Source organism: Pogona vitticeps, chromosome 2 (assembly GCF_051106095.1).
Source record: "Pogona vitticeps strain Pit_001003342236 chromosome 2, PviZW2.1, whole genome shotgun sequence".
Classification (NCBI taxonomy): domain Eukaryota; kingdom Metazoa; phylum Chordata; class Lepidosauria; order Squamata; family Agamidae; genus Pogona; species Pogona vitticeps.
In genome coordinates, this window is record NC_135784.1 from 292,491,371 (window position 1) to 292,519,066 (window position 27,696).

Sequence of the window (27,696 nt, forward strand, 5' to 3'; positions counted from 1 at the left end):
GCTCTTTGCTTCTCTGAGTGCAGAGAAATAAAAATCCTCTAGTTTTGTAAAGAATTCTTTGGTGGTCTCCGATGTGTGACCAAGGCAGGATTTGCTCTTGCTGTCAAATTACAAGGACACCAAACTATAGCAAAGGATTAGAGGCTGCACAGCAGCAACAGCAGTTAATACAAATGAGGATAAGGTTACAAGGCTTGTAAATCCCCTTGCTTAAGGGAATGAGCTAAGTCCCAATGAATAAGACTAGAGGACGCTTCCTTTTTTCCTGTGCTGGCACACAGCTTCTTTATTTCTGCACTGGGAGCTTTAAAATTCAAGTTACAGTGAAAGGACAGGTTACTTGTTTACTTGTAAACCATCCAGAACAATTCAACCATGAGAATATGTAATATAATTTTCCTCCTCGACGTATTTAAAAGTATTAAAGCAAAGCGTGCTGCTTATACACCGCCCCATAGTGCTTCAAGCACTCTCTGGGTGGTTTACAAGTCAATTATGCAGACGGCACATTGCATAATTGGACATTGCATAAAGGACTGTAGATAGACATAAACTGCTCGAGTCTTTCTTCATTTATAAAACAACAGTGTTAGGATGATACAAGATTCGGAAAAGAGAGATTTTAGAATGGCATCCTAATTTCAATGTTTTTTGTTTCCTAATTAAGAAACAAACCTAACAAGCAAGAAACAAACACCAAACACCAAGCTCATCCATGAATCTTCAGGATTTAGGTTTGAGGGTTGTTAGCTACAACCTCCTCCTCACTTTTGCCCAGTTTCTGTAGTGTGATCATCAGATCCAAAGCAAACTGTTTCTTTAGAAAATAAAAAGGTTTACTTAAACTTAACACTGGAATGCGCTTTCACTAGGGCACTTAGAAGGAACAGTTTTAAAAAGAGAGAAATGAGAACTGCCAACGAGCACCTGATAAGCACCTTAAGGCAGCTTTTGCAATTGGCACTCCTCCAAATGCGGCTCTCTGCCTCCGTCCCTGCTAACTCCTGCAAATTATCACCTGTATGGCTACAGGGACCTCTCCTCTGTTTAGCCCATTCTGCATTCACAGTCTACAGAATGATAAGTACTATGTATGCTGTGGACATAGACCAGTGGTACCCAACCTCGGGCTTCCAGATGTTCTTGGACTTCAACTCCCAGAAATCCTGGCCAACAGAGGTGGTGGTGAAGGCTTCTGGGAGTTGTAGTCCAAGAACATCTGGAGGCCCAAGGTTGGGGATCACTGATAGACAACACATTGTTCCAAGATGTATTTCTGTACCTGCCTTTTTTTACCTTTCTTTAGCAGAGACAGAACATCTCTGTCAAAAGAATGCATATTGATCTGTTTGCTGTGATTTCTGCTTCCATATTCCTCTTACTTCGCAAATAGCAATTTCAACGTACATCTGCCTAAGCAGCACAGAATGCAAGAGTTTGCAGCTCTCTCTTCGGCAGTAGCTTTTATATTTTTAAATTTTATGAACATAGCCAGTAGCCTTGTTTTTGCATATACCAATCAAGTTATGAATGACAAACATTATGTTGCTAAAGCAGCAAAATAAGTATAGATTTTATATGGAAATCAATACTGCACGTATTCTAATTTTTGCCAGAATTTCTATTTCTCCTGGAAAAAAAACATGTGTCATTCTTCTATCTTTATAACACGCATGCACACATGCACACCCCTCTACACAAAATACTAGAATTTGTGGTCAATCAGTAAATTTAAGGGAATATAACCTTGCGAATGACAAAAAAAAAAAATCACATAAACAACCCCAATCCAAAACCTGATTTTTTAAATGTGGTGCTCTACGCAGTGCTAATAGCCATGAGCCTTGAACAGCGTTAAGAAGGTATTAGATACATTTCTGCAATATAAAACTATAAAGTGGTGATATGTGTCAGCTAGAGCTTGAAAAGGTGACTTTTTGGACCCCCACCCAGTTCATAGTCCATGGTGGTTGGAGGACTCTACGATCTGTAGTCCAAACAGGTCAATTTCCCACATTCAATGCAATGGGATGTATTCAATTTTCAGCTCATGGGTGAAGGATGAAATGTCTGCACTGGTGTTTTGCTTCAGAAGTCACAGAGCTTGGAACAGCAACCTTTTTAGCTCAGAGCTAGTGATCACAGGTTCTGAGGGATCAAAGAGATATAATTTGGGGTGGGGGTGGGAAGGTTAATTTTCCATGCTTTGTGCTTCCGCTGTCGTCTTATCCCCATTTTGTGACAAAAGAGCACATTGATAAGTTAAAAGGAGAAGGGAAAAAAGTAAAGGGTAGTTTTTTCACTTCATATTGACATTTCTCTGTAAGATCTTGATGTTCATTCTCCACATAAAGCTGCTTGACGTACAAGGAAATTCTAGAATTCCAGCACAAAGTGTATGTGTGTGGGGGGCAGCGGGGCAGAATTACCTTTCTGGCAATGTTGTCCATCAAAGCCCAAAGGGCAATCGCATTCATAGCTGTCTTTCTTTGGCACACATGACCCTCCGTTGGCGCAAGGGGCCATGACACAAGGATGAACTGCGTTCTCCAGATTGATCGCCAATGTGAGATCCTGCTTCATGTCTATTGTCCGGTCATTCAGAACAATCTATGTTTAAAAAAAAAAAAAACAAGGCAAAAGTTTAAGAAACCTTTTTCAAGAAGTGTTATTACTTTATTTATTACTTGAAACCGTCACCTTAGGAGTATTTCTTTTTTTAATCAGCCAAAACCAGAGGAGGGGGAAAAGTAACTGTTTGGAGCAGTTAGGCTAACATCTGCTTATTTTCATCCCTATGTTTTCTGAGAACAGCCTTCCACAGGATTCTATTGTTTATCCTCAAGGGGACAAAGAGACAGAGACAACATAAATGAGTTCTTCTGAGCTGTGTAACTCAAAGCAATTTAAACTCTAATTTTATTTAAAAGTTGAGAGAGATTCAGGAACTTTGTGAGCTGAACATCAGAGCAAAATTTGTGATTCTGGGCCCGGTTTTTATTAAGGGCATACCCCACATTACGTCTCAGCATTATTTAAATTGCTTTATAATCACGTGACAGTCACATGATTATAAATCACAGTTAGGGTTTCCTTTGGTTTCAGCTGCCCAGCTGATGGGCGGTAAAGGTGGGTTGCTGTGGCAACCTGGCTTTGCTGCCACCCCCACCCCCCTCTTGTTTGGATCCTGGGGCTTCTGGGAAATGAAACTGGCCAGTGCATCCTATATTGTAGGAAAACTATAGCAATCCAGCTTCGCCATGCTCCGGGATGTAGCAGTCCGGCTTCGCCACCCATCAGCTGGGCGTGTGTGTGTGTGTGTGTGTGTGTGTGTGTGTGTGTGTGTGTGTGTGTGTGTGTGTGTGTGTGTGTGTGTGTGTGTGTGTGTGTGTGTGTGACACTACAGGCAACCATGTCCCGGGCTGTATCCCAGACGCGAGTGCTGCTTCTCTGGTGTTGGCTCTTGGTGCCTGCAGTTCTTGTCACTACCCGCACCTCTCCCACTACCTCTGCCACCTCCTGCCTCCTCTTTCTCCTCCTCCTGCCTCCTGCTCTCCAGCCTTTTTCTCACCTCTTGTTGGTAATCCGAAAATGCAGTTTACACCAACAGAGGGGTTTATCTATGCCAAAACCTTTGAAATAAATTGGTCTCACAAGTGATTTAAAATAAACAGCCCTCTGGCAGAAGAGTATCTTGCCTTGCTTTCCAACCAAAAACCAGGCTCCCCCCCCCCAGAAAAAAACCAGAAAAAAAAACTGTGCTTCCATGTATGTCATGGAGACACCTTATTTTAAACCCATGTTTAACAAGTAAAGCCCAGGTCAACAGCAGTTCTTACTGTCAGTGGAACCAGGCTCTTTGCTGTGATCGACAAATGCAGGAGAAGTTTCGCAGCGAAGGCTGTTTTCATAGCACTATTGGACCTGTGCCCAATTTGTGCACAATGCTTGTCCTCCTGATTTGTCTAGTTGTCTTAAACTAGTATATTCTTGCAAACCATGCAAATAAATAAATATCAGCCTGATAAATAAACACATTGCAAGTCTACCTGTTTGCCTAATACACTTGAAGGCCTAAAATGGGAACAACAAACGAACAGCTCTCTAAGAGTTTTCAGAAACTTTCTGATAATTAAATGTTAAGCAACACAATTTAGTGTTTCCAGGGGCTTAGGACAAAAACAGACATTATATATATAAGAAATCATGTTGTGTAAATTACACCTGAGGAAGGGTGATAATGTCGCTAACAGGTAAGTGATTTTCAGTAATTAACAACTTCCTACTTCTATCCCACAGCTTTCCCACTCCTGTGTAATCCATTTCATTATGTGGAAATCACCGCTTCTAGTAATGTTCTCCAGCAGTCAAAATGTTTGGTAATCCTATGGTAATTCTATGTTTCCCACAGCTTCCATGCAATGAAAAGAACTAAACAGGAGTCAGAAAAGATTTTTTTTAATTACCAAAAACTCTCCCCTACTAGTGACATCTCTATATTTCCACATGCTAAGTTAAGCCAACAGGATTTAATTAAGCAAGTCACTAGTAGAGGAAAATGTTCTAGGACTGACTGCTTGCAATTGGTCCAGCAGAAGCTTCTCTCACCTCCAACTGCTTTAAGATTGGTTTGATTTCTCAAACACAAAACATTGCCTCAGTCATAGTTTATCTATGTTAATGTGTTTTCAGCATTACTGATGAGTATCTATTCTGTCCCTAGTCTGAATATGCAAGCACAGAATTTCACATACAGTATCTATATAATTCCTCTTCTGAAGTCATGTTTTCAGTCAAAGAGTACTTCAGCTACATTGTGTAGATGGTCTCCCGCAACCTTTAATGAAGTCAAGTAAACATTTGATAATTATAGCAGGAAATGCTGGTCAAGATTACACACATTAGTTTCTTTGATTTTTATGAAATCTAAAGGAATGTTTCAAGAAGAAACTTTAAAATTTCATTTCCAAAGGTAAATATTCTGATAAGAGTCTGGGCAGAAGTCAAAGTGAGTTTCAGGGAATGCCTGCAGCACAGAATGGTTTGGAGATCATATTTTAAATTAATTTGGTTTTGGGACTACTATCTGAATGAGAGAGACCTGGAGAATCCCACCTACCCAGTTTTCTATTCATTTCAGGAAAGACAGATTATGGACGAGATCCAGACATACTCATGTTCGTCAGCAGACCCAAGGACATCAACAGGGTTTATTCATGATTAACTTAAATAAGTTCCATTGCTTTCAATGTGTGTACTTGAAACATGGCCAGGTCTGGTTCCTAGCCCTGCAGATGCAACCTGCTCCCACTAAAAATTATGCTATTTTGTAATGCATGTACCTTTTGAATACTTCCAGAGAAGGGTTTTAGGACACCAGCGTTCTTCTTGACATTATCATAATTTGGTAGTCCACCAATGAATATGTCCGGATTGCATTTAATCTGTGTGAAAGCTCCCTGTCAACAAAGTAAACAAATTAAGGTAGCAGAAGTAATCATTCGGATAATTACAAGTTACCCTGTGTTCTGTTTACAAAGCAATCCCCACACACAGTACTCAACGGATGGTGGTCAGTGAGGGTGCTCAGTATAAGGGTGAGCAACCTGGACATTCAGAGGTTGTTTGAATGCACCACTGCTTACCACTGGCTATCCTAGCAAAGGCTGATAGAAGCTATAACCAGAAAACGCCTGAAGGGACACAGTTATCTAAGTTATGCATTTAGCTTCCTGCATAACTGAAGGAACGGAAAAGGACAGAGAATACACAGGGACAGCTTTGACATGCAGTGACGTACAGTCACCTGCTTGAGCAGGCGCCATAAAGAGGACAGATGAAGACGCAAATTCATGTGTGAATGATATAGCAGCCTTTAAAAAGTATTATTCTTATTTTTTGTAAGGTGTATTTCAACTACACCTCCAGCAGCAAAGTAATTCGAGGAATATGATTCCAGTCATGGAAAAGGCCCAGGATCTATACAAGTGGGGAGCAATACAGACATAATTTCCTTTTAAGCCTTGAAAGGATGATCACTCTTAACACACCAAAAACAGTACTGACTTTGTTTTTGACGCAGAATGGCTGGATTTTGTTAAGTACAACTTGCTTCATATTTGGATGGTTAGAGAGAGTATATCTGAGGCAAATATCCAGAATGGACAAGTTACTTACCTCTAATGGCAACTGTAGTTCTTCTAGCGATCATCTGTGCATTCCCACTAATGGGTTTGCTCTGTGCCTGTGCAGATGATCTCTGAATCTTTCAGAGCCTAGAAAAAACTGTACTCCCACCCTAGCACTTAGTGTACACTCCTTCACCTACTAGTTAACTACACTTCTCATGTCCACCACTGAATCAAACTCAACATGGGACAGATAGAGGAAAGTTTTGTGTGGGTTGTGTGAACTTACAGATGATCATTCAATGAATTACATTTACAAGTAAGTAATCTGTGGACGTGGTGGTGCTGCGAGCTAAACCGCAGAAGCCTGTGCTGCAGGGTCAGAAGACCAAGCAGTCATAAGATCAAATCTACGCGACGGAGTGAGCTCCTGTCGTTTGTCCCAGCTCCCGCCAACCTAGCGGTTCGAAAGCATGCAAATGCAAGTAGATAAATAGGGACCACTTCGGTGGGAAGGTAACAGCATTCCATATCTAAGTCGCACTGGCCATGTGACCACGGAAGATTGTCTTTGGACAAACACTGGCTCTATGGCTTGGAAATGGGGATGAGCACCGCCCCCTAGAGTCGAACACAACTGGACAAAAATTGTCAAGGGAAACCTTTACCTTTACCTTAATCTGTTAAATCTATAATGCTTTATGAACATTGTGGGTACAATTCTCCCAGTAGCATCCAACATGTCACATGTCACTAATGCCATATGTCAACACCTGGTGCTCCATCATTGACAACTGGCTTTAACTCATCATAACATATGGCTATAGTTTAATACTCTCCCTCCCACAGGATACTGTATTTCAAGACAATACCATCATCTCACATCATTCTAGAGGAAGATATGTGGACACTGTTGCAAAAGGACACAATACAGCTCATTCCAGTACGTCGCAAAGACCAAAAGTTTTATTCCCCTTATTTTACAGTTCTGAAAAAAGCATAGCGGATTGAGGCCAATTCTGGACTTGAGAAATGTCAACCCCTACACAGAAACAAAAAAGCTCAAATGGTGATCGCTAATACTGCCCTTGTTGAAGAAGGGGGACTAGTTTGCAGTGACAGACTTCAAGAATGCTTATTTTCACATTTCAGTCTGACAGGACCATTGTCCTTTTGTTTTATTATGGACAAGATCTACACATTCAAGGTTTATCCTTTGGTTTATCAGTAGTACCGAATTCTTATAAAATTGACAGGACGGTATCTGATTACCTTCTCCAGGACAGGAGAGGCACTTAGAGTGTCCATTATGAGACTTTGTTCTTACAAGTCTTGCACATTTTAAACAGGTCCATTGAAGCCATAAAAAGTGGGGATACAGTAAACAACAAAACTGTTTTTAAAATAGCAAAATTGATTATACACACAGAGAGAGACAGAGACAGACAGAATAGCCAGGCTACAGATGATTGTTGAGGTATTGCTTTAGCAGCTGTCAAAACAGAAGTACTGTAGAGTTATACATTAGGTGGAGGAGCACGCACTAAGTGCTAGGTTGGGCCAGCCTAAATCAACAACCTACAGTGGTGCCTCGCTTAGCGATGTTAATCCATGCAGAAAAAATCGCTGCTAAGCGATAACATCGCTAAGCGAAAATAAAAAGCCCATAGAAACGCATTAAAATGTGATTAATGTGTTCCTATGGGCTAAAAACTCACCTTTAAGCGAAGATCCTCCATAGCGTTGCCATTTTCAGTGCCTCTAAAGTGAGGTATCCATGCCTGAAAACAGCGGGCGGCCATTTTGTTTACCCAGCGGCCATTCTGAAACTGCCGATCAGCTGGCTGAAAATTGGGGCTTTGCGATGATTGCTTCCCTGCGATTATCGCAAAGCGAATTTCCCCCACAGGGACCATTGCTAAGCGATCGCTTTTGTGATGGCAAAAAGTCCATCGCAAAGCGATTTTGTCTCTATACGGAGCGATCGCTATGCGGGGCACCACTGTATAGGGGTTTTTTTCCCTAGGCTCTGGAAGGTTCCAAGGTCATCCACACAAGTGCAGAACAAGCCCATTAGTGTGAATCACAGAGACCACAAGGAAGAACTGAATACATTCAACGCTTAAAATCTAATTACTCTGTGTACACATATTACCTCTGCCATTCCTTCCATTGGTCTCTGCTGATCAACTTGTAATATGCCGTTTTTTGCAGTGCGAGACACTTTGAGCTCATGCCACTGGTTCAAACTGATGGGTTCTTCACTCCTGTTTTAAAAAGGATATGTAACAGATATAAATGGAGACTGAAAGATTGTTTTTTTTATATATCTTCCATACTTTGTTGAAAGTAAACAGACTTTCTGTATTAGATGGGTAGGATGAAAATGCAAACCAAGAAACCTTGTTAAACAATTCTACAAATAATGCATTTTGAAATATATTGCTCTTACTGTATCACTTGTCTTAGAAGATTTTTTTTTATTTAGAAAGAGGCTATTTTACAGAGAAATCTATACGTGGGACAGGAAGCAACAGTTAGAACTGGATATGGAACAACTGATTGGTTCAAAATTGGGAAAGGAGTACAACAAGGCTGTATATTGTCCCCCTGCTTATTTAACTTATATGCAGAATACATCATGCGAAAGGCAGGACTGGATGGAAGATATGGAGGCAGTGACAGATTTTACTTTTTTGGGCTCCATGATTACTGCAGATGGTGACAGCAGCCATGAAATTAAAAGACACCTACTTCTTGGGAGGAAAGCAATGAGAAACTAGACAGCATATTAAAAGGCAGGGACATCACCTGGCTGACAAAGGTCCGCATAATCAAAGCCATGGTATTTCCACTAGTGATGTATGGAAATGAGAGCTGGACCATAAAGAAGGCAGACTGCTGAAGAATTGATGCTTTTGAATTGTGGTGCTGGAGAAGACTCTTAAGAGTCCCCTGGACTGGAAAGAGAACAAACCTATCCATTTTAAAGGAAATTAACCCTGAGTGCTCACTGGAAGGACAGATCCTGAAGCTGAGGCTCCAATACTTTGGCCATCTCATGAGAAGAGAGGACTCCCTGGAAAAGACCTTAATGTTGGGAAAGTGTGAAGGCAAGAGGAGAAGGGGATGACAGAGGACGAGATCATTGAACAGTGTCATCGAAGCTACCACCATGAATTTGAGCAAACTCCCGGAGGCAGCGGAAGACAGGGGGGTCTGGCGTGCTCTGGTCCATGGAGTCATGAAGAGACGGACATGACTTAACAACTAAACAACAAACAACAACAACTTATGGGGTTACTATTTCAATCATTTTTTTGGTTTCAGTCCTTTTTGCTTTGAAGGCTTTTCCTGTTTGGAGGAATTCTTAAACCACTGTGACAAATAGATACCAATATTAAGAAGTCTGTATTGACTTAAAAAAAATAAAGTAAGAGAAATCTTTTTAGAAATCACCAACTAAAGTGTGCTGGATTAGCTTACTTTTCCCTAACAACCTATCATAAAAATATATACACACTCACTCTTTGTTATCATTTAAGCCTGTTACGGATATATGGAAATAAATAACCTTCCGAGAATTCCTGCGCAGGCGCAGATTGTATGCATTCACAGAGGCCACGATGAAGAATATCTCTTTATGAAACAGATTCAGCATAGTATAGTATGTGTTCTACTCCATGTTTCCTCCCAGAAAACACATTCTAATTTCCACCAAAAGCTAATCAAAAAACCACAATTCTTGCACTGTAACTGTCAGCTCGGGGAAAAGGTACACACAGAAAATTCAGGCTTGCAAAAGGTGTCAGGACTGAAGCAGAACTAAAGCATCAAGAAATGTCAGGTCTAAAAAAAGGCGGTTCTCCTCCAAAAAAAGTACAGTACTACCATTAATTTCTGTGAGGGATTAAACAGGGAAATTTCTCATCCACTACAATTATACAATTATTGGAACGTGGTGGCGCTACAGGGTAAACCGCAGAAGCCTTTGTGTGCTGCATGGTCAGAAGACCAGCAGTCGTAAGATCGAATCCACGCAACGGAGTGAGTTCCTGTCGCTTTGTCCCAGCTCCTTGCCAACCTAGCAGTTCGAAAGAATGTAAATGCGAGTAGATAAATAGGGACCATCTCGATGGGAAGGTAAACACCGTTCTGAATCTAAGTCGCGCTAGCCACGTGACAATGGAAACTGTCTTCAGACAAACGCTGGCTCCACGGCTTGGAAACGGGGATGAGCACCGCCCCCTAGAGTCGGACACAACTGGACTAAAATGTCAAGGGGAACCTTTACCTTTACAATTATACAGTGGCAAGAGTATAACTATCTTCTCTGTAGAGGTGAGTCAGTATTTTCTTTCAAGCTTGTTTCATATTCACAATAAATAGTGATTTTTAAAAAACCAAATGTGGGTGAAAACTGAAAGGAAAAATCCAAGCCTACAACTTTGGAAGCTTTAATATTAAAAATCTGATTTAAATGTCCATGTGGTCATCCATGTTCGTGCTGACATGAGGACTTCCATATTTTTTTTTTAAAGACACTCCTATCTTTAATGTCTATAAGGTAGGCAAATGCCGCATGTTTGTCATATTCTAAATAACTATACTTGCTAAATCCAGTTAGGGCAAATCAAAACTTTGCCTTAGTTTGTGATGAATTTAGCAATTTCTTTTTAAAATCTTCATATTTCAAAATCTTCATATTAAAATCTTCACAAGGAACCTGAGATTTTAAAATATATGAACATAGGGGAAAACAAAATTGACAGATACTGGCATCTTTATTTCTCTGCTTGCTAGTCAGGATAAATGCTGGCTTCTAGCTACAGTGGGGTCTCGACTTACGAACTTAATCCGTATTGGAAGGCAGTTCTCAGGTCGAAAAGTTCTTAAGTCGAATCTGCATTTCCCATAGGAATGCATTGAAAACCATTTAATCCGTATCTGCTCTTTTCATCCATAGAAACTAATGGGAAGCTGCTATTCCGCCTTCTGCCACTAGAGGGGGATATTTTTTCTTTTTTCCTTTTAACCTAAGATGACTTAGCTTTAAAAAAAAGGAAAAAAAGAGTTCGTAACTCGAATCTAAGTTCGTAAGTCGAGTCCATATATTCCTATGAGAGCGGTTTGTAAGTCGAAACGTTCGTATGTCGAGCGGTTCGTAAGTCGAGACCCCACTGTACATGCAAATGACTTATTTGACAGCTGCTTAAGGGCCAGAAATATTTTGCTGGGTATCTAGCAGTTAGGAGCCAGATTCTCCATTGTCTTTGGGGAAAGAGAGACAGCCTGTATAGCCTTGGCCAAGTGGCACAGTCCCAGACTACTCCAGAAGGGAACGGGAAACTTTTTTGAATACTCTGTACTTATGCCAAGTGTTTTTGTTTTGTTTTGTTTTGGTAGTAAAATGGTAAAACCACTGGGAACATGCTGAAATTATCATCCACAACAGACATGACCCAAGAGATGCCAGGCATAAGAGGTCTCAGGTTGATTAAATCTATTTTTTGTGTTTCTTTATAATCACATGCTGCCAAGCCAATTCTGATTTATGGTGACCCTTTTCAGTGTTTTCCAGGTAGAGAATACTCAGAAGTGATTTACCATTCTCTTCTTCTGGGGCACCCTAGGACTGTGCAGCTTGCCCAAAGCCACACAGGCTGGCTTTACTCGCAGGAGGCACTGTGGGGAACTGAACCCTCAATGTCTGGCTTAACAGCCAAATAGCTAAACTACTGAGCTACCCAGCCAGTCTTTATAATCTAGCACAGTGGTTCTTAATGTGGGCGATAATGCCCCCCAGGGGGCGATTTCATTTTTCAGGGGGGCGGTAGAATGAAAAGGGGCGGCGTGGGGGCACTGGAGCAGAAGGGGGGTGGTAGGGGGCGCTGGAGCAAGCCAAACCTGTGAAGATGGCTCCAGCCTTTTTACAGTGTGCATGAATATATATTTTCCTCCAATCTTAATTTAGTTTCAGAGTTTTTGTCTTGAAATTTTTAGTTCCTGCATTACGGTTTGTTTTTATGCCCTTTTAATATTTCTTTTTCGTCTTAAAATTCGCTTACAACTAAATCATTAAATGTTACTTTTTGGGAGCATTTCATTTTCTTGGAATTGAATTTTGTTCTCAGCGGTCATTGGATTTAAGTGTCTTAAATAAATAAATAAATAAATAAATAAATAAATAAATAAATAAGATATCATCACCGTGGGGAGGGGGGCGATGATAACTTCCTCAATGGCTCAAGGGGGCATTTCTTTCAAAAAGGTTAAGAACCACTGACCTAGCAGACTATAAACATAGGCTGTTTTGCAGCCAGTATTGCTAGGGTTTTTAAAAGCTTAAATTCATAGACATTTTCACATGTTATCTATTTCTAGATGTAAAAACAAAGGCTAATGGTTTTTCCAATACCCTGGCTTCTGAAAAAAAAAATCTATACAACTTGTCCATGCAATCTTGTACTTGTGTATGCATAACAAGCATAGAGAGAAAGAGGACACCAAGAGATTTTTAAATAAGCCGTGGAATAACAAGGTTGGTTGTAGTGCAAGCAATACTATATACAGTATATCAAGCTAAGGATTAGCAAGGCTGGGTTGAGGGGGAAAGAGGGTTAAAAAAAACCCTCAAAAATCCTCCCCACAGGAATACACTGGAATGGATTGATTGTGTTGTGTGTTTCACAGAAGTTATTATAGTAAAATCAACATCAGTTCTTTTTTCACATTAGGCATTCTCTAGGGATACACAATCACCACATAGTCCTAATTATGAGAAGAAGTTTTGAGAAACAACCATAATTTGCAGTTTCCGTGCTAAGCATCCCGCAGGAAGAATTTGTAGACTACCAAAGTAATCTTTAATAAATTGTCTCTAACCTGCGAAGAGAAAAACAACCAACATATAACGGATATATGTAAATTAAATTCTCACTAGACAAGTCACATTTGGCAGAGTATTATGCAAGAAGCTGAAATGTCATGTTGGTTTTAACAATACACACACTTAAATTTCAAATGCACGCTATGTTTTGCACTTTGCTGATGATGAGCTCTTTAACTTTTCTTTGAGTATGAATATCTCCTTAAAAGTGCTGGGAAGAAAGATAGTAAACAACTCTTTCACCTTCTCTTTGATTATCTCCCTGTGTCACCTATTTTCCCCTCTTCTAGTCTTTGTTTAATAACAATTAGGGTTTAATTACCTTGGATAAATCAATACATAACAGAGTAATAATCATGTCAGATCAATGCTTAATAAAGAAACCAGATGAAGCACGTAGTGTAATAAGGAACAATATTCATTTTATGTCCTCTTTCCAGCATAGGTCTTCATTATTATGGGTCTCCTGCTTTCAACAATTATGGTTTTAATTATCTAGTCTGTAGCTCAGAAGGTAGAATCATATTTTCTATGCACTACTGTTTCCCTAAAAATAAGACTTAACCTGAAATAAGTTCTAGTATGATTTTTCAGGATGCTAGTACATAATATAAGGCCTACCCCAAAAATAAGCCCTAGTTAAGTGAAACCCCGCCCTCCACCATTGTGCAACAACCAGAAGATGACATGACTGTAAAATAAAACATCCCCTGAAAATAAGCCCTAATGCATTTTTGGAGCAAAAATTAATATAAGACCCTGTCTTATTTTCGGGGAAACGTGGTAGGCTCCAGATCCACTCTTTGGCATCTATACACTGGTGTGATGAGGAATGATGGAAAATACCTTGGTTTGAGACTCTGGAAAGCCATTGCTAGTCACTTTATGCAGATGATCACAAGTTAGCCGGACAGCTAACTTGATAGCTTCTATCCATGGGCCATGAGATTTCTAAATGCCACATAACACCATGACTAGACTTAATATAACAGACTTACAGTGCCAGTATAACATGTACATACTGGTGGAATTGTCTGTGTGTGTGTGTGTGTGTGTGTGTGTGTGTGTGTGTGTGTGTGTGTGCGTGCGTGCGTGCGTGCGCGCGCCTAGCCCCAGTGTTCCGGGGAGATGTATTCTGTGTCTGAATGTATTCTGTGTTTTGTGCTTTATGTGGTTGTATCAATGAAGGCTCATTCAATTTCACTGCACACGTGTTGTGCATTGGCAATAAAGATTATTATTGTTGTTGATGTTGTTATTAAATAGCCCCAATATCAAAGTATTTTAGGGTGGGCTAAGTGTGGTCTGTGGATTATTGTGCCTATCCAGTGGGGCCTTCTAGAGCCCCAGATCCCTTTTGAAAGTGCAACTGTCCCTTTTTTTAGCAACTGGTCTTTTTTTTGTCTTTTCCTTTTTTTTCCTTTTTGTTTTTCACAAATGCCCTTGTGAACCTAAACAGTCTAGAGTGAACAATGGAAGACATTGCTACCCCCTGCAAAATGGCATGTCTCCATAATAAAAATGAGACAAGGAACACTTTTTCCCACTGAGATTTCTGTTTGAGAAGCAAATTATATCCACACCGCGCAAGCAAAAGCTGGACTGGTGGATTGATCAAGAAAACAAAAACAATCCACCCTATACTTCTAATTTTTAAAAGTCAATTCAACAAGGCAGCTGCTATCATAATTCCATGCAATTTGTACAGTATACATAGATTGCACAATTTCCACAATTTGTGTGAAAATCATTCTCACAAGTATAAGGCCTCTGGGTAATAATAGCAGAAAAATGCTTGCTGTTTCACAGGTGAGTAGGGGGGAAAATGGAGATTTCCATTCTCCCATAAGAGAATGTAATTAAGTGAAGATTTACATCCACACAATACCAGAAAATGTTCCTGTAATCTCAAATATGCTCAACAAACTGACAAGACCGAGGGTCCCTTGTCTAATCCTAAAGAAGTTTACTAGAAAACAAGGAGTAGGTACAAAAGGAGATGGCTACTCCAACTTCCTGTTGTAGAATAAAATTCAAAGACAACCATAGATTTCCAAGGACAAAAAAATGTACTCATGGTGTGCAATCATGCTATTTTACATTATTTATATATCACCTTACTGGCAATGCACTCAAGGCAGTTTATTTCTCAAAAATAACTGCTAATTATCAGGATAAAATAATATAAAGGGAAAAAAGGATCAGGAGAGAAGAAGGTAACAAAGATATTGCAGTACAATTTCTTCCACAGTCCAAATTCTGTTGCTTAGTGTAATACATTGCATTTGTGTAGTAAATCATAGGCCTAATGAATCAATAGGGATTTGGTGTGTCAAGCCCTCAGTAAATTTTACTATTCAAAGGGCCACAATAAATTGTAGTTAGAGCAAGCCCATTTCAATCAATGGAATTTACAGAGGAGCTGACTCATTAAATTCCCATTGATCAATGAGCCTACTCTAATGTAGTCTACTTCTCTAAGCAATAGGATTTTGTCCACTGTTTCTTAGTAGTTACATATTGGCCAATTGGAATGTCCCAGGGAAAATTAAGTAAGGTGCCATACGGTAGCTGGTCTCAGTCAAATCAGTGCTGGAGTTTCTCACCTGTCCAAACAGAATTCATAAGTACTATGTCATGGAAAGGAAAATACAACGGTTTTATGCCAGGACACCCGTAATGTATAGTAAACATTGCAAAGATGAGCAGGGAACTAAACACAGGGACATTATTGTGATAGCAACATAATACTTCATGTACTGCCTAGTTTGGCCTTTGGAATTCAGGTTCTCTCATAATTTCACAATAGACACAAACATAACAGAAGCAACTGTAAAAAGTGTTGCTCGACATTCAATTTGTAAGAGTTCTTTCTCACTTTCCTTCAAACTAGCATCGCCAGTATTTGTAGCAACAACGTATTTCATCACTTGCCCCAACAAAACTAAGAACACGTACCCATGAGCCCAAATAATACATTTTAAAATTTTTATACCAGTTCAAAAACTCATTATGGCAATGAATTACGACAAATTAATACCATAAATAAATAAGCAAATCATATTTACCTGATGACAGCTGTTCCTGAACCACAATCAAACCTGAACTCCACATAGCTGTTCACCATGGTAACCGACAGGAAGTCTTTGCTGCCTGTGTCATAGCTATACAAAAGGACCCCATCCTCTGAATCTGGCCGAAATGTAATCTCAAATTCCATGAAAGAAAGATAGTTCTGTGGTTCTAAAGGCCAGGGGACGGTAGCAAAGGATTTCAAAGTTGCATTGAATTGAGGAATGATGAGGGGAAAAGCTGGAAGACAAGGATAAATAAACACATTATTTCAATGCCTCAAGGAAACAAGAGAGTCTTCCTCAGCTGTGCCACATTTACATTAGGAATGGGGAATGTCTGGCCTTTCAGAAGCTCCAGGGACCTTGAACAGAAGAAATGAGTTATAATAATAATTGCATGTTATCAAGCCAGTTCTGACTTATGGTGATCCTTAGGTAAAGAGTATACAGGTAGCTTACCGTTCCCTTCTTCTGGGGGCATCCTGGGATTGTGCAGCTTGCTCAAGGCTACACAGACTGACTCAACTCCCAGGAGACATAGTGAGGATTGAACTCTCAGCCTCTGGCTCCACAGCCAGATACCTAATAAGAAATTCTAATTCTAAAAACATTTGAAGGAATGTTTCCTCACACTTAATCGACAATCAAAATTTGATTTCAGAAATCAATACTGGAATGTTATACCTTCTGTAATCCTCAATCCAGATATGGTTGTTTCATAATGTAGCTTCAATAATGGAAGCTGTTAACATGTGAAATATAGCAAACAGAGTAAACCTATAACTTGCAACTTGAATCACTCCCTGGAATTAGTATTTGCATATTAACAAAGGGACAAGACAACAATAAACTGATCTTTAGTGTTCAAGCAATAAAATATTTAAACCATTGTAACTATAAATAGTTCTTGTAGAAAAGTAATCAAACTAAGCAACAAATGTCTTGTACAGACTACACAATCCTTTTTAATACACCAACACACACAGCTGAAATTTACTTAAACATCTGTCAGTAATGTATAAAACTCTGTAACTCCTTATTTTAACTGAAATGATATTAGCTGTGGGTCCGATGGCAATTTTATATATATTTTAATTGTATTTTAATTGTTGCATATCTTTGTTGTATTTTGGATGCTGTAAGCCGCCCAGAGACCTTTGGGTAGTGTGGGCGGCATATAAATTAAATAAATAAAAAATAATAAATAAAATAAAGAAAACTGGGACTCAGACCACTTATCATTAGAAAGTCTAACTGACTATTATTTCTGCAGGAATGGGCAGATCCGTCAGTTTTGTTTTATCCCACAGTATGGGTAAGTTATGTTTTGCTTTAAAATCTCAAGTTAATTCCAGCTCAATAATGCAGAAATGTATGAATTTTAGTTCTCATTAAAAATGAATCAAAGGAAATTCTACCGTATTTGCCGGTGTACAAGATGATTTTTCTGGCCCAAAAATGCCTCCAAGTGGGGGGGGGGTCGTCTTGTACGCCGGGTGCACTTCATTTGGGCCAGAAAGGAGCCGCCACCGTTGAGTAAGTGATGCGGGGCCGCGCTGGCGGGGAGGAAGGCAATCGGGCAGGCAGTCCGGATGGGGGGAGGGAAGCAGAGCCGGCCATGACTGAGTGGTCAGAGCCCGCCACCGGGCTGCCTGCCGCCCCGCGCCGCTGAGCCAGCTGCGTGCTTGCTTGCCTGCCACCCGCCCACTTCCCCTCTTCCTCCTCTTCTTCCTGCCCCCGCCCGCCCAGCCTCTTCCCCTCTTCCTCACCCTCTCGCTGCTGAGCCAGCTGTGAGCTCGCTCACCCGCCACCCACCCGCTTCCCCTCTTCCTCCTCCTGCTCCTGCCGCTGCCCACCCAGCCTCTTCACCTCTTCCTTGCCCTCCTCCCCGCCATCCATGAACTTCTAAAGCGGGCCCGGTCAGAGCCCCGGGCAGCTGGCGCCGGAGCAGAGCCGTCCACTCCATATTTTGAGTGGAAGTGTTGGGGGGGTCGTCTTATACGGCCAGTCACCTTGTACGCCGGCAAATACAGTAATCAACCTTGCTCACCAATCTACTTAATCTACACAAAACTCAACAAATAAAGCGTTTCCACATCTACTTGCTATGCAGTTGCTAAAAAGCAACTCAGAAAATAGGGGGAAAGCATTAATTCATCATCATGGATGTGCAGGAATACTCAGGAATTCATGCTCAGACTGTTTTAAATTTCAAGTTCCTCAAAGAAATGTGCAAATTTTAGTAAGTTCATTTAAAAAGGAACCAAACAAAACTTCCCCACATCTTTTTACCTGTGTTACTGAGCACATCTTAACAAGCCCTATTCTGCTGATAACCTGGAGGCACAACATTAAAAACTTGTGCTCAAGTACATTTCTCCAAATGAGACACAACCAATTTTGAATTGTATGGGAATGCAGCGATTAAACCAACAGGGCTATTTCACTTTAAATCCTTAACTGTGGTTTAACAATGCATGGCCAGGCTGGAGAGGTCTTTAAAAAGTCCCTGGCTCATAGTCTTCCCTCTCTCTTTTTCCTATAGCTGAGACCAGGACTTCTATCAGATTTAGTCTCATTTTTAAAGGCTCTTTGATTAGTAATAGGCTCAAGCCAGGATTCCTTGTTACAAATAAACTACATGTTTCACTAAGCCAGCTTCTGAACCCACCATTTAAAGTTGGCTTCTTTAAGAAAACAGTAAAGCTTGTCTTAAACCAAGATCCCTAATTCCAATTACAGTACATGCTAAACAAGGATTTTTTTCAAAGTTTTTTTAAAAGTTTCTGAAGTTCTCCTCTTGACTGTACAGAAGGAGAAGATGAAAGGGGAAACATGAAACGTAAAATTTTGCTCAAGCCCTTCCATGTAGAACTGATCCATAGGTTCATGTTATCTGCAAACTAGCTCATCATCTTAACATGACAATAATAAGAATGGCAAAGTGACTTTGAACATGAGCTTACTACATAGGTCCAAGTATAGTAGCCATCTTATTTTGCATAATATGCAATGAACTACAAGCTTACTTTATTTGCATTTGGTAAAGTAGGTTGCAATGCTTATGTTAGAGAAAATCGGTCAGTCTTTAGGTTTCCACAAAACCCTTATACTGCACAATGTTAGGCTAGGCTGCCAATTTATGGACACTCTTGTAAGTAGGATCTCACACCTGGACAACAGGACACTTGAAAACTTAATTTTAAAATGAAATACATGCGAAGTTTTTTTCCTGCCAAGATACGATCACATTTTTCACTATGGCAGCCACAATAATGGACAGAATGGGTATATACTGTATTGCCCACTCTAGCTAAACATTACTGAATATGAAATGTTTAACAATTGAAGATTGCAACATGCAAAGATCAAACAAGGACCTGAACAGAATGCATACTCCTTACAATAAACCTGTTATTTCTCTTCCTAGATCGGGATTTCCTCAGAAATATATGTCTCAGCAATCTGATCTCCAAATGAAGCCTTTACTTTCTAATGACTAATCACAAAATAAAGAACACTAAGTGCAAGATACAGAAGTGAAGAAAATTACATGCTTTGGAATGCCTTTCAGCATGTGAGGAACGATCTCTTCCATAACCATGCTAAACACACTGTCCAGTTAGTTGAACTGTGAGTTGTCCTCTCACCTTCTTCACAATGGCGACCTTTAAATCCAAGCGGGCAAAGACAGATATAGCGGTCTGCTTTACTTGCTGTGCAAGTGCCACCATTTATGCAGGAAGCTTCATCGCAAATTCCACTGCTGCATTCACCTAAAAACAGAGAAGTAAGAATGCTGATTTGTCATTCAAGCAATTGGAGGGATGGGCCAATTCAGCTATTTGATTTAAATCCCCTACATGAACAACCTGAGATCTGCCATATAAATACAGGTGTTTCCGGGCAACACTGAAATCTAAGCACCAGATTAAGTGAATGAGCCCAAGCATACAGAAAAGTTTTACAAAATGGCAGCAACAGGAACAAAACATATTGACTTCCTAGAAGTGATCATTTGCCACACTGCCTATATGTCTCCTATATTTCATCAGCTTTTTGTTGTCATGGTCAGGCTGCTCATATCTCCAAACGGTCACCAAGCTGTTTACATTAAGAGTAGTACTATTTTTGTGTTTAACTTCAATTATCTTAAGTGCTATTTGATTTCTTTAGCATTTGAAGAAAGCTACAGTAAGAGCTGGAGGTGTTAAGCAGCAGGGTCTAAGCTTATTAGCTACTATTTTGTTTGTACTTAACAGTTTCCATCTGCATGGCAGGTTATCCATATTGCCAACATATGGCTTCCATAATCAACATCTTTATCATCTTGGCATCTAACAGGAAGATGACTGGAGGTAATGGTATAGAAATTGTCAAAGACTGACAGATTTCAATGCCTCGACATCACTCTGAAGAGCACTTAAATATTTCAGTATGTATCTTGTGAAATGTGCATTTAAAGTGGTTTCTTTAAAAAAAAACACGAGTAAATTACACTGTCTCTCTCCCTACAGTATTCTAAGCTGAAAGCAAAGCTGAGTTAAAACGCTCCGAAGATAAATACTCTATCAACAGAAATGCAAATAGAAGCTGTTTGTATCACCGTGATAATAATGCCTTAGCAAAAAGGGTTTGAGAGGTGGGAATTTGAATACACAAATAATATTGGGATGCTAGATGAAGATGAAGAACCAAATTTTAGCCTTTAAGAATCCCTCCTAATCATTCTATATTTCCTCTAAGGATCTCAATGCAATGCACATGGATTAACCCATCACAGAAACTCTATGGAGTAATTTATATTAGGCTCACATTCCCGCAGCCACTCAGAAAGTTTTATCATTAAACAGGTATTGGAACCCAGCTCTCCCTGGTCCAAGTACAAAGATTTTCTCCCTCAGCTTGCCAATACATGGCATGTGGCAGCAATAATCAAGTCAGATCTTAAGGAAGTTAATATTTTACAGCAATTTTAAAATTGATGTAACTCGTAATAAAGCTCCCTCCCATGTAATTCACTACTGTTAACATTACAAAACAATTTATAACCTGGTACTTGCTTGTCCTTCCACTGGGAGCACAACCCTGGCCTCTTTGCCCCTCTTCCATTTCCTCCTGCCACCCTCACATGCCTGGCCCTATTGCATGGAATATAATAGCAACAACTTCGCAAAAGGCCTGCCCACGGCCTGCCACAGAGGGCAGGACAATGGTGATGGCACAAGGTGAGGGAAAAGAATGGGGGGGAGAGACAAAGGTGGCCACAGTGAGACCAAGGGAGGCAAGGCATGGAGAAAAGGAGGGAGGTGGTCGTGTGGAAGGAGAGCCCCACTGAGGGGGATGAGGGAGGGAGCAAGGACTGGAGAGAAGGAACCAGTAGCAATTATTGTGGGGGGTCCCAAAGTTAGTCTTTCTCAGCACGTTACCAAAATTTAAAGGGAAAAAAAGGAGGGAAAAGATGAAAAACGGACAAAACACTGAGGAACTTTAAAAATCACACATTTTCTTTCAGTATGACTTTTCATGGATCTAAGTCCACTTCTTCAGACACAAATGAAAGGTCATAATGGACCAAAACAATTAAGTGCTCTCTCTTCATTTTAATTTAATTATGTACCATAAAGTCAATTCTGACTTAGGGCGACCCTTCCTGTGCTTTGTAGGCAGAGAGTACTGCAAAGTGATTTACCATTCCCTTCTTTGGGGGTTAAAATAATGTGCAACATGCCCAGGGCGAAATTTGCCCAAGGTGACACAGGCTGCCTTTTCTCCCCAGGAGCACAGTGGCAACTCCCTATCTCTGGTTCTACCTCACTGAGCTACCTAGTCAACATTATTCCTTTTAATTTTGCCAAAATAATGATGAAGAGGGGGTAACATGTGTTCCTATACCTGGTACTGTAAAAGTAAAGGTCCCCCTTGACATTTTTAGTCCAGTCGTGTCCGACTCTAGGGGGCGGTGCTCATACTGTTTTCAAGCCGTAGAGCCAGCGCTTGTCTGAAGACAGTTTCCATTGCCACGTGGCCAGTGTGACTAGGGAATGCCGTTTTACCTTCCCACCGAGGTGGTACCTATTTATCTACTCTCATTTCCATGCTTTTGAACTGCTAGGTTGACGAGGACCTGGGACTCCGTCGTGTGGACTTGATCTTACGACTACTAGTCTTCTGACTTGCAGCACAGGCTTCTGTGGTTTAGCCCACAGCACCACCACATCCCCAGAATTGGTACTGTATCTAATCTCAAGTCTACATCCAGGTCAAAATCCTAGAAGCACCAGGAGCAACTCTGCTTTGCAGTAAAAAAATAAATGAAATAAATAAATAAATAAATAAAATCCCCCTAAGGAAATTCCATAAATATATCACAGTTGGACTAGAGCTTTCATCTCCGGCAACTGTGAGTAACTTTACAGCTAAACCACTGTCAGAATATATATATCTCTCTATCTCTGAATCTCATGAGATAGCGTCTACATGACCAGCTTCTGACAAAAACATTAATCAGGATAGGGAGGAGGACTTTACCATCCCTCCCAAAAGATGGGAACAGAAACAGTCTTTATCACTCATTCATTCATTCATTCATTCATTCATTCATTCATTCATTCATTCATTCATTCATTCATTCATTCATTCATTCATTCATTCATTCATTTTATTTAATGTTTTTATATGCCAACTTTCTCCTCATAGGGGACCAAGGCAGCTCACAAGAGATAAAATAGGAATTTAAAAACACTGTATAAATACCACATTTTAAAAACAATGAAACGTACATTGATTAAAACAATCAAGTATAAAAACAATTTAAACACATCTACAACCTATAAGTTAAAAGCCAGCATTTGCTGGATATTTCATTGCTTAACAGGAAGGTCTTTGCCTGACAACAGAAGGTCAAGAGGGAGGTGGGCCAAACTGGCTTCTGGGGGGGGCGTGCTTTCCAAAGCCCAGGAGCAGCCACTGAAAAGGCCTTCTCTCAGGTCCTCACCAATAGAGCTTGGGAAGCTAGTGGAACCGAGAGGAGGACCTCCACAGAAGATCTTAAAAGCTAAAAGGGCTCATATGGGGTGATAAGATCCTTCAAATAACTTGGACCCAAGCCAGTTTTTATAGGTAATATCCAGCAGTTTGAATTGGGCCTGGAAACCGACTGGCAGCCAGTGGAGTCATTTTAATAAGGGAGTTGCATGCTCCCTATAACCAGCAACAGTTAACAGTCTGGCTGCAACATTTTGAACCAGTTGAAGGTTCCGAAAATTCTTAAACGGCACACAGTCCCATTTAGATGCACATAGTCCAAATGGGATGTAACTAAGACATGCATCACCGAGGCCAAACTAGACATCTCAAGAAATGCATGCAACTCGTGCACCAGCTTTAACTGTACAAATGCACTCCTGGTCACTGCTGAAACCTGTGCATCCATGCTCAGGGTTGAGTCCAGGAGAACACCCAAGCTGTGGACCTGATGTTACTTCCTTGAGTAATATCTGAAGTCTGTACATGTCCAAAGATTTTATGTTGTTTGATTAAACCTTGCTTGTAGTGATAATCCACAGGATCACCACTCACTCTCCCTAGCAGACCATTTCACACAATTCAGGGAAATCTCAATTACTTACAATACAACCCAATGGATATCTACTCAGAAGTTAGCTCAATGGGGCTTATTCCTAGGTAGTTGAGTACAGTAGACATTGCAGGGTGCAGCTACCACTGGTGCTTGGCATTATGCTGTCCACTGCTGGCAATATCTGAAAGTCTGCATGTTCCCCATTCCTGATACCTCGGATTGAAGCCAAAGTCTCTCAACTTGTTCACTAATAAAATCCAGCTAAACACGTAACCAAAGACTGATGAGCCAAGTTGATGTACATGCCACTAGCAAGAAATCCTACGGCGCGAAAGAGACTGTTGATAACATGTTAAAATGGAAACATCATGGAGAGACTGAATTAAGTCCTTAGGCTTTAAGAATAAAAAACCCATTAATCCAATCAAAGACATTTTCAGACATATGCCTTCAAATGATCACCTCTTCTGTCCCATCTGTTCACTCAGCCAACATTATTTTACTATTCAAACTAGGGCATTCAGGATGATATAAAATACGGGATGTATATTCTCGTATATTGAACCAAACGAAAGCTGCAACAAAATCTAAACTCCAATCCTGTTTTTAAATGTTTTAAGCCTCCTTTAATATGGAAGAATGTACTGCTTCCATATTAGAGCAAAGTAGACCTGTGGACTTGAAACTGTGGATGTGTAAAATATATGGATCAGATGTTGCTTTTGTGTGTAAATATTGTGTGTTTCATTCGTCACCCACATGGTGGTCACATGTTGTATTTCTAGTCATTTACCTAAGATGTGTGCACTCCCCAAATAAATATGACTGAAATCACATACGTATGCTTCATTTTCAGGACACTTTTCAAGGGCCAGTAAAGGAGACAAGACCCCACTCTCTCTTTCCTTCCCATTCATGAGAATCAAGTTCTGCTTACCTACATCTGCGCCACTGAGAGCTTTCCCCAAAGGCCACGGACGCATGTCAATCATCTTTCCATTGACAATAAGTGACTGAACACAACCTTGAAAGCCACGATTGACTCCTGCAGACCTCACAAGCCAGTAGGCTGTAGGAGCACCTCCAAGGTAGAAAGGGGTCCGGAAAGTAATTTTGCTGTATTGACCCTAGAAAGAGGAAAGGGAGAGAAAGTGGGCCAAAAGAAAACCAAAAGCAAATTCAACTGTCTTGTTACATTTATATGTAGTGTCTCCGCCATGCAATTCAGTACTGTACAAAAGATTCTTTTGTACAGTGAATTTTCCAGCAATGCGACCAGACTCAGGCCTCCTTAGACCTACCAAGGCTACTGCCACATGTGCTTTTACACCATGTCCGGTGTATTAATGTAACTGCAGAGGCCAGTTCTACAGCAACTGATTAAAAAAGAAATCCTAATGAAAGATCTGAAGAAGGATGACTTCAAATCAGGTCAATAGCCTATGGTACGGGTCAGTAGCCTATGATACAGATTGCAACCCAAACCTGCTTTCAAACTGATTTTTTTTTTGCTCCTGATTCTCAACCTAGAAAATGTTGATCAAGATGCAATTTTTATTTTTAAGAAGTCTGAGATTTCACTTCTAAGGAAACGAGCCAACCAAGACTGCATATGGAGTTTGCATTTTTTAATATATTTTTTATCTCATGTATATTTTGGGAAGGCGGGCTATTGCATCTCCAGCAGAACTTTTATGAAATAATTACCTGCCACCACCACTGATCTCACATTAATCAAGTGAGTAAACTCTCGCCTTATTGTGCCTTTTAGTGCCAGGTAACTTGAAAAGTTTTGGAAAGAGCTGCATCCTAAAATTTAAATTCCAAAAATGTTAAATGGTAGAAGTGATGTGTAAATTGCAAGTCTATAGTCCTTTGGAGGAATTCAAAATATAGTTTAAGCAAATGCTTCAAACAGTCTCTCTCAATGTGTGCAGGGTCACAATGGATAGGATAGGGCTAGCAGGCTCTCCCTCCTTACACGTTAAGCTGAACTAGATGGTCAATGCCTGAACAGGGCTGATGCTTGAGGGCAAAAGCTTCTGTCATGTAGTTTTATCTTTGTGTAGCTGCTTTTTAAGATAAACGATAGAACAGGACACCACCACCACAGGATATGATTTCAGCATCAGGACAGGAGCAGACAGGATGACTGTAGATAGAAGAGTCCTCAAGGAAGTGGTATTTCAATTGAGCAGGCAGAAAGGTGCATCTTCTCACCTCTTCTCCTCTGCCAGAATGGATACAACTGGTGACAGGTTTCTAACTAATACTGTCTTACCTCTACTTTTTGCAAGGGACCACCAGCCTTGCCAAGCATTCCACTAGGACACATTATTGCCATGTTAGTCCTATGGAGTGTAGGGAGGTAAGGAGTGATTATAGATTAGAAGTTGGCAGTTTCATAACACAGTGGCCCAAATCTTGCTGCTTAGTCAAGTAAATGGCACTAGAGTAGGGCTATTGGATCAATGAGGACTAAGTGAACTAACTCTTCCATATGTTTCATTGATTAAAACTGACCTACCTGAAACTCACTTTAGCATACTAAACAAAAGTTAGCGTAGACCCATTTGAATCAACAGAACTTATGGAGGGGTTGACTCGCTAAGTCTCCATGGATTCAATGGGGCTCCTCCAGAGCAATTTACTGTGCACAGCAACCGGATTTTAGTCACTACCCTAGAAATATTTTTCCCTTGCTTCTATAATATTTAATGGTGACAGAACTCTTTGACTTGGTAGGAGATGGCAGTTATTGATCTGAGGATATTTTAAGGTGAATGTAGTCCCTGTGGCAAAGCTAAAGCAAAAACACTTCTCTAATTAGGTTTACCGGGTGACATGTGGGATGCCAGGGCAAAAAGAGAACAAGGGACTCGCCAAATAACCCCCAGGGACATCACAAGCCATAAGCCATTGTTCTGGCACCCAGAAATATAGACCATCCCTCCAAGGACACTAATGTTATTTGTCTCTGAATCTAGAGATGCCTCTGAAACCCAGCCTGCTTCAGGATAAAAATATATTTATAGATGTATCGCCTTTTATAAGTGGAAAGACTCACCTGAGATCTACCAGAAACTGGAGGGTAGTTATCCAGTCTCAGCCAACCTTCCAATCCATTTCGGAATACAGTCACACTGTGCCAACTGCCCAGTTTAATTCTATTCTTGCTGGTAATTACTGCAATTCCAGTGCCACAGTTGAACCTGAGACCAACACAGGAGAGTCCAACAATATGTGTCACTAAATGTCTCAACCTAACTTTTCCTTACTGACTCAGCATCTCCATTTTTACCACCAGGCCTGTATGGCTAGGTATCAGTTATAAGCAATATACTAAGCAATCTCTCATCCAGATTACTAATTAGGCACTTTCAGATTAATTTTGATAATGTCTTGCATTTCCAAACCGTTTACTGGGTCCATTCATCTGGGGACTTGGTAAAGAAAAGAAAAAAGAGTCTTTGATGTCTTTGTTTTACCCACCAAAAGAGGACTCTGAGTCTTTCACAATATCATTGCAATACCTGGTCTTTGACCATAATAAAGTATACTTCTACTATCGTTGCTATACAAATGGGGGTGTGTGTGGGGGGGGAAATCACACGCACACACATGAAACCACCAACTTTCAGAAGAGATCTGGAAAGGCAATATATTAGAATGAATCTGATTGGGAGCTCTCGCAATAATTTATCTTGGCAAGACTTCTAGCTCCCTGGTAAAAAAAAGGACTGGATTCATGCTGCTAGTACTCTGTAAATGAAATTAATGCTGCCATTGGGTTGGCTAACAAGGTGTCAGCAGCAGACACCACAAAAATAAACATGTATGATCATTTGGTGTGTTTTCTTCCCTCACTCACTTTGGGCCTGTCCACACTGGGAAATTTGCTTTGGTCCAATCCATGCTTAAAACGTTCTTATCTTAAGTGTGGTCTATTTTAACTCTCACGAGCGATCCTGCTGCCCACATTGGAGATTGTGCTAGAGGTCCTCTTCTTCTCTGCTACACATC

The 27,696-nt window shown here is 40.4% G+C and overlaps 1 protein-coding gene across 2 annotated transcripts in view; it reads right to left on the reverse strand.

Annotated features, from left to right (window-relative positions):
• EGFLAM (EGF like, fibronectin type III and laminin G domains) overlaps positions 1-27,696 on the reverse strand; it is a 146,581-nt gene that overhangs the window by 20,182 nt on the left and 98,703 nt on the right. For both annotated transcript variants that reach the window (XM_072992825.2, XM_072992824.2), the window contains exons 12-18: positions 26,741-26,885; positions 24,611-24,800; positions 19,742-19,867; positions 16,086-16,329; positions 8,284-8,395; positions 5,343-5,459; positions 2,430-2,610 (exon numbers count right to left, since the gene is read on the reverse strand). In XM_072992825.2, the coding sequence (XP_072848926.2) occupies positions 2,430-2,610; positions 5,343-5,459; positions 8,284-8,395; positions 16,086-16,329; positions 19,742-19,867; positions 24,611-24,800; positions 26,741-26,885 (1,115 nt within the window). The remainder of the gene's footprint in view (positions 1-2,429; positions 2,611-5,342; positions 5,460-8,283; positions 8,396-16,085; positions 16,330-19,741; positions 19,868-24,610; positions 24,801-26,740; positions 26,886-27,696) is intronic.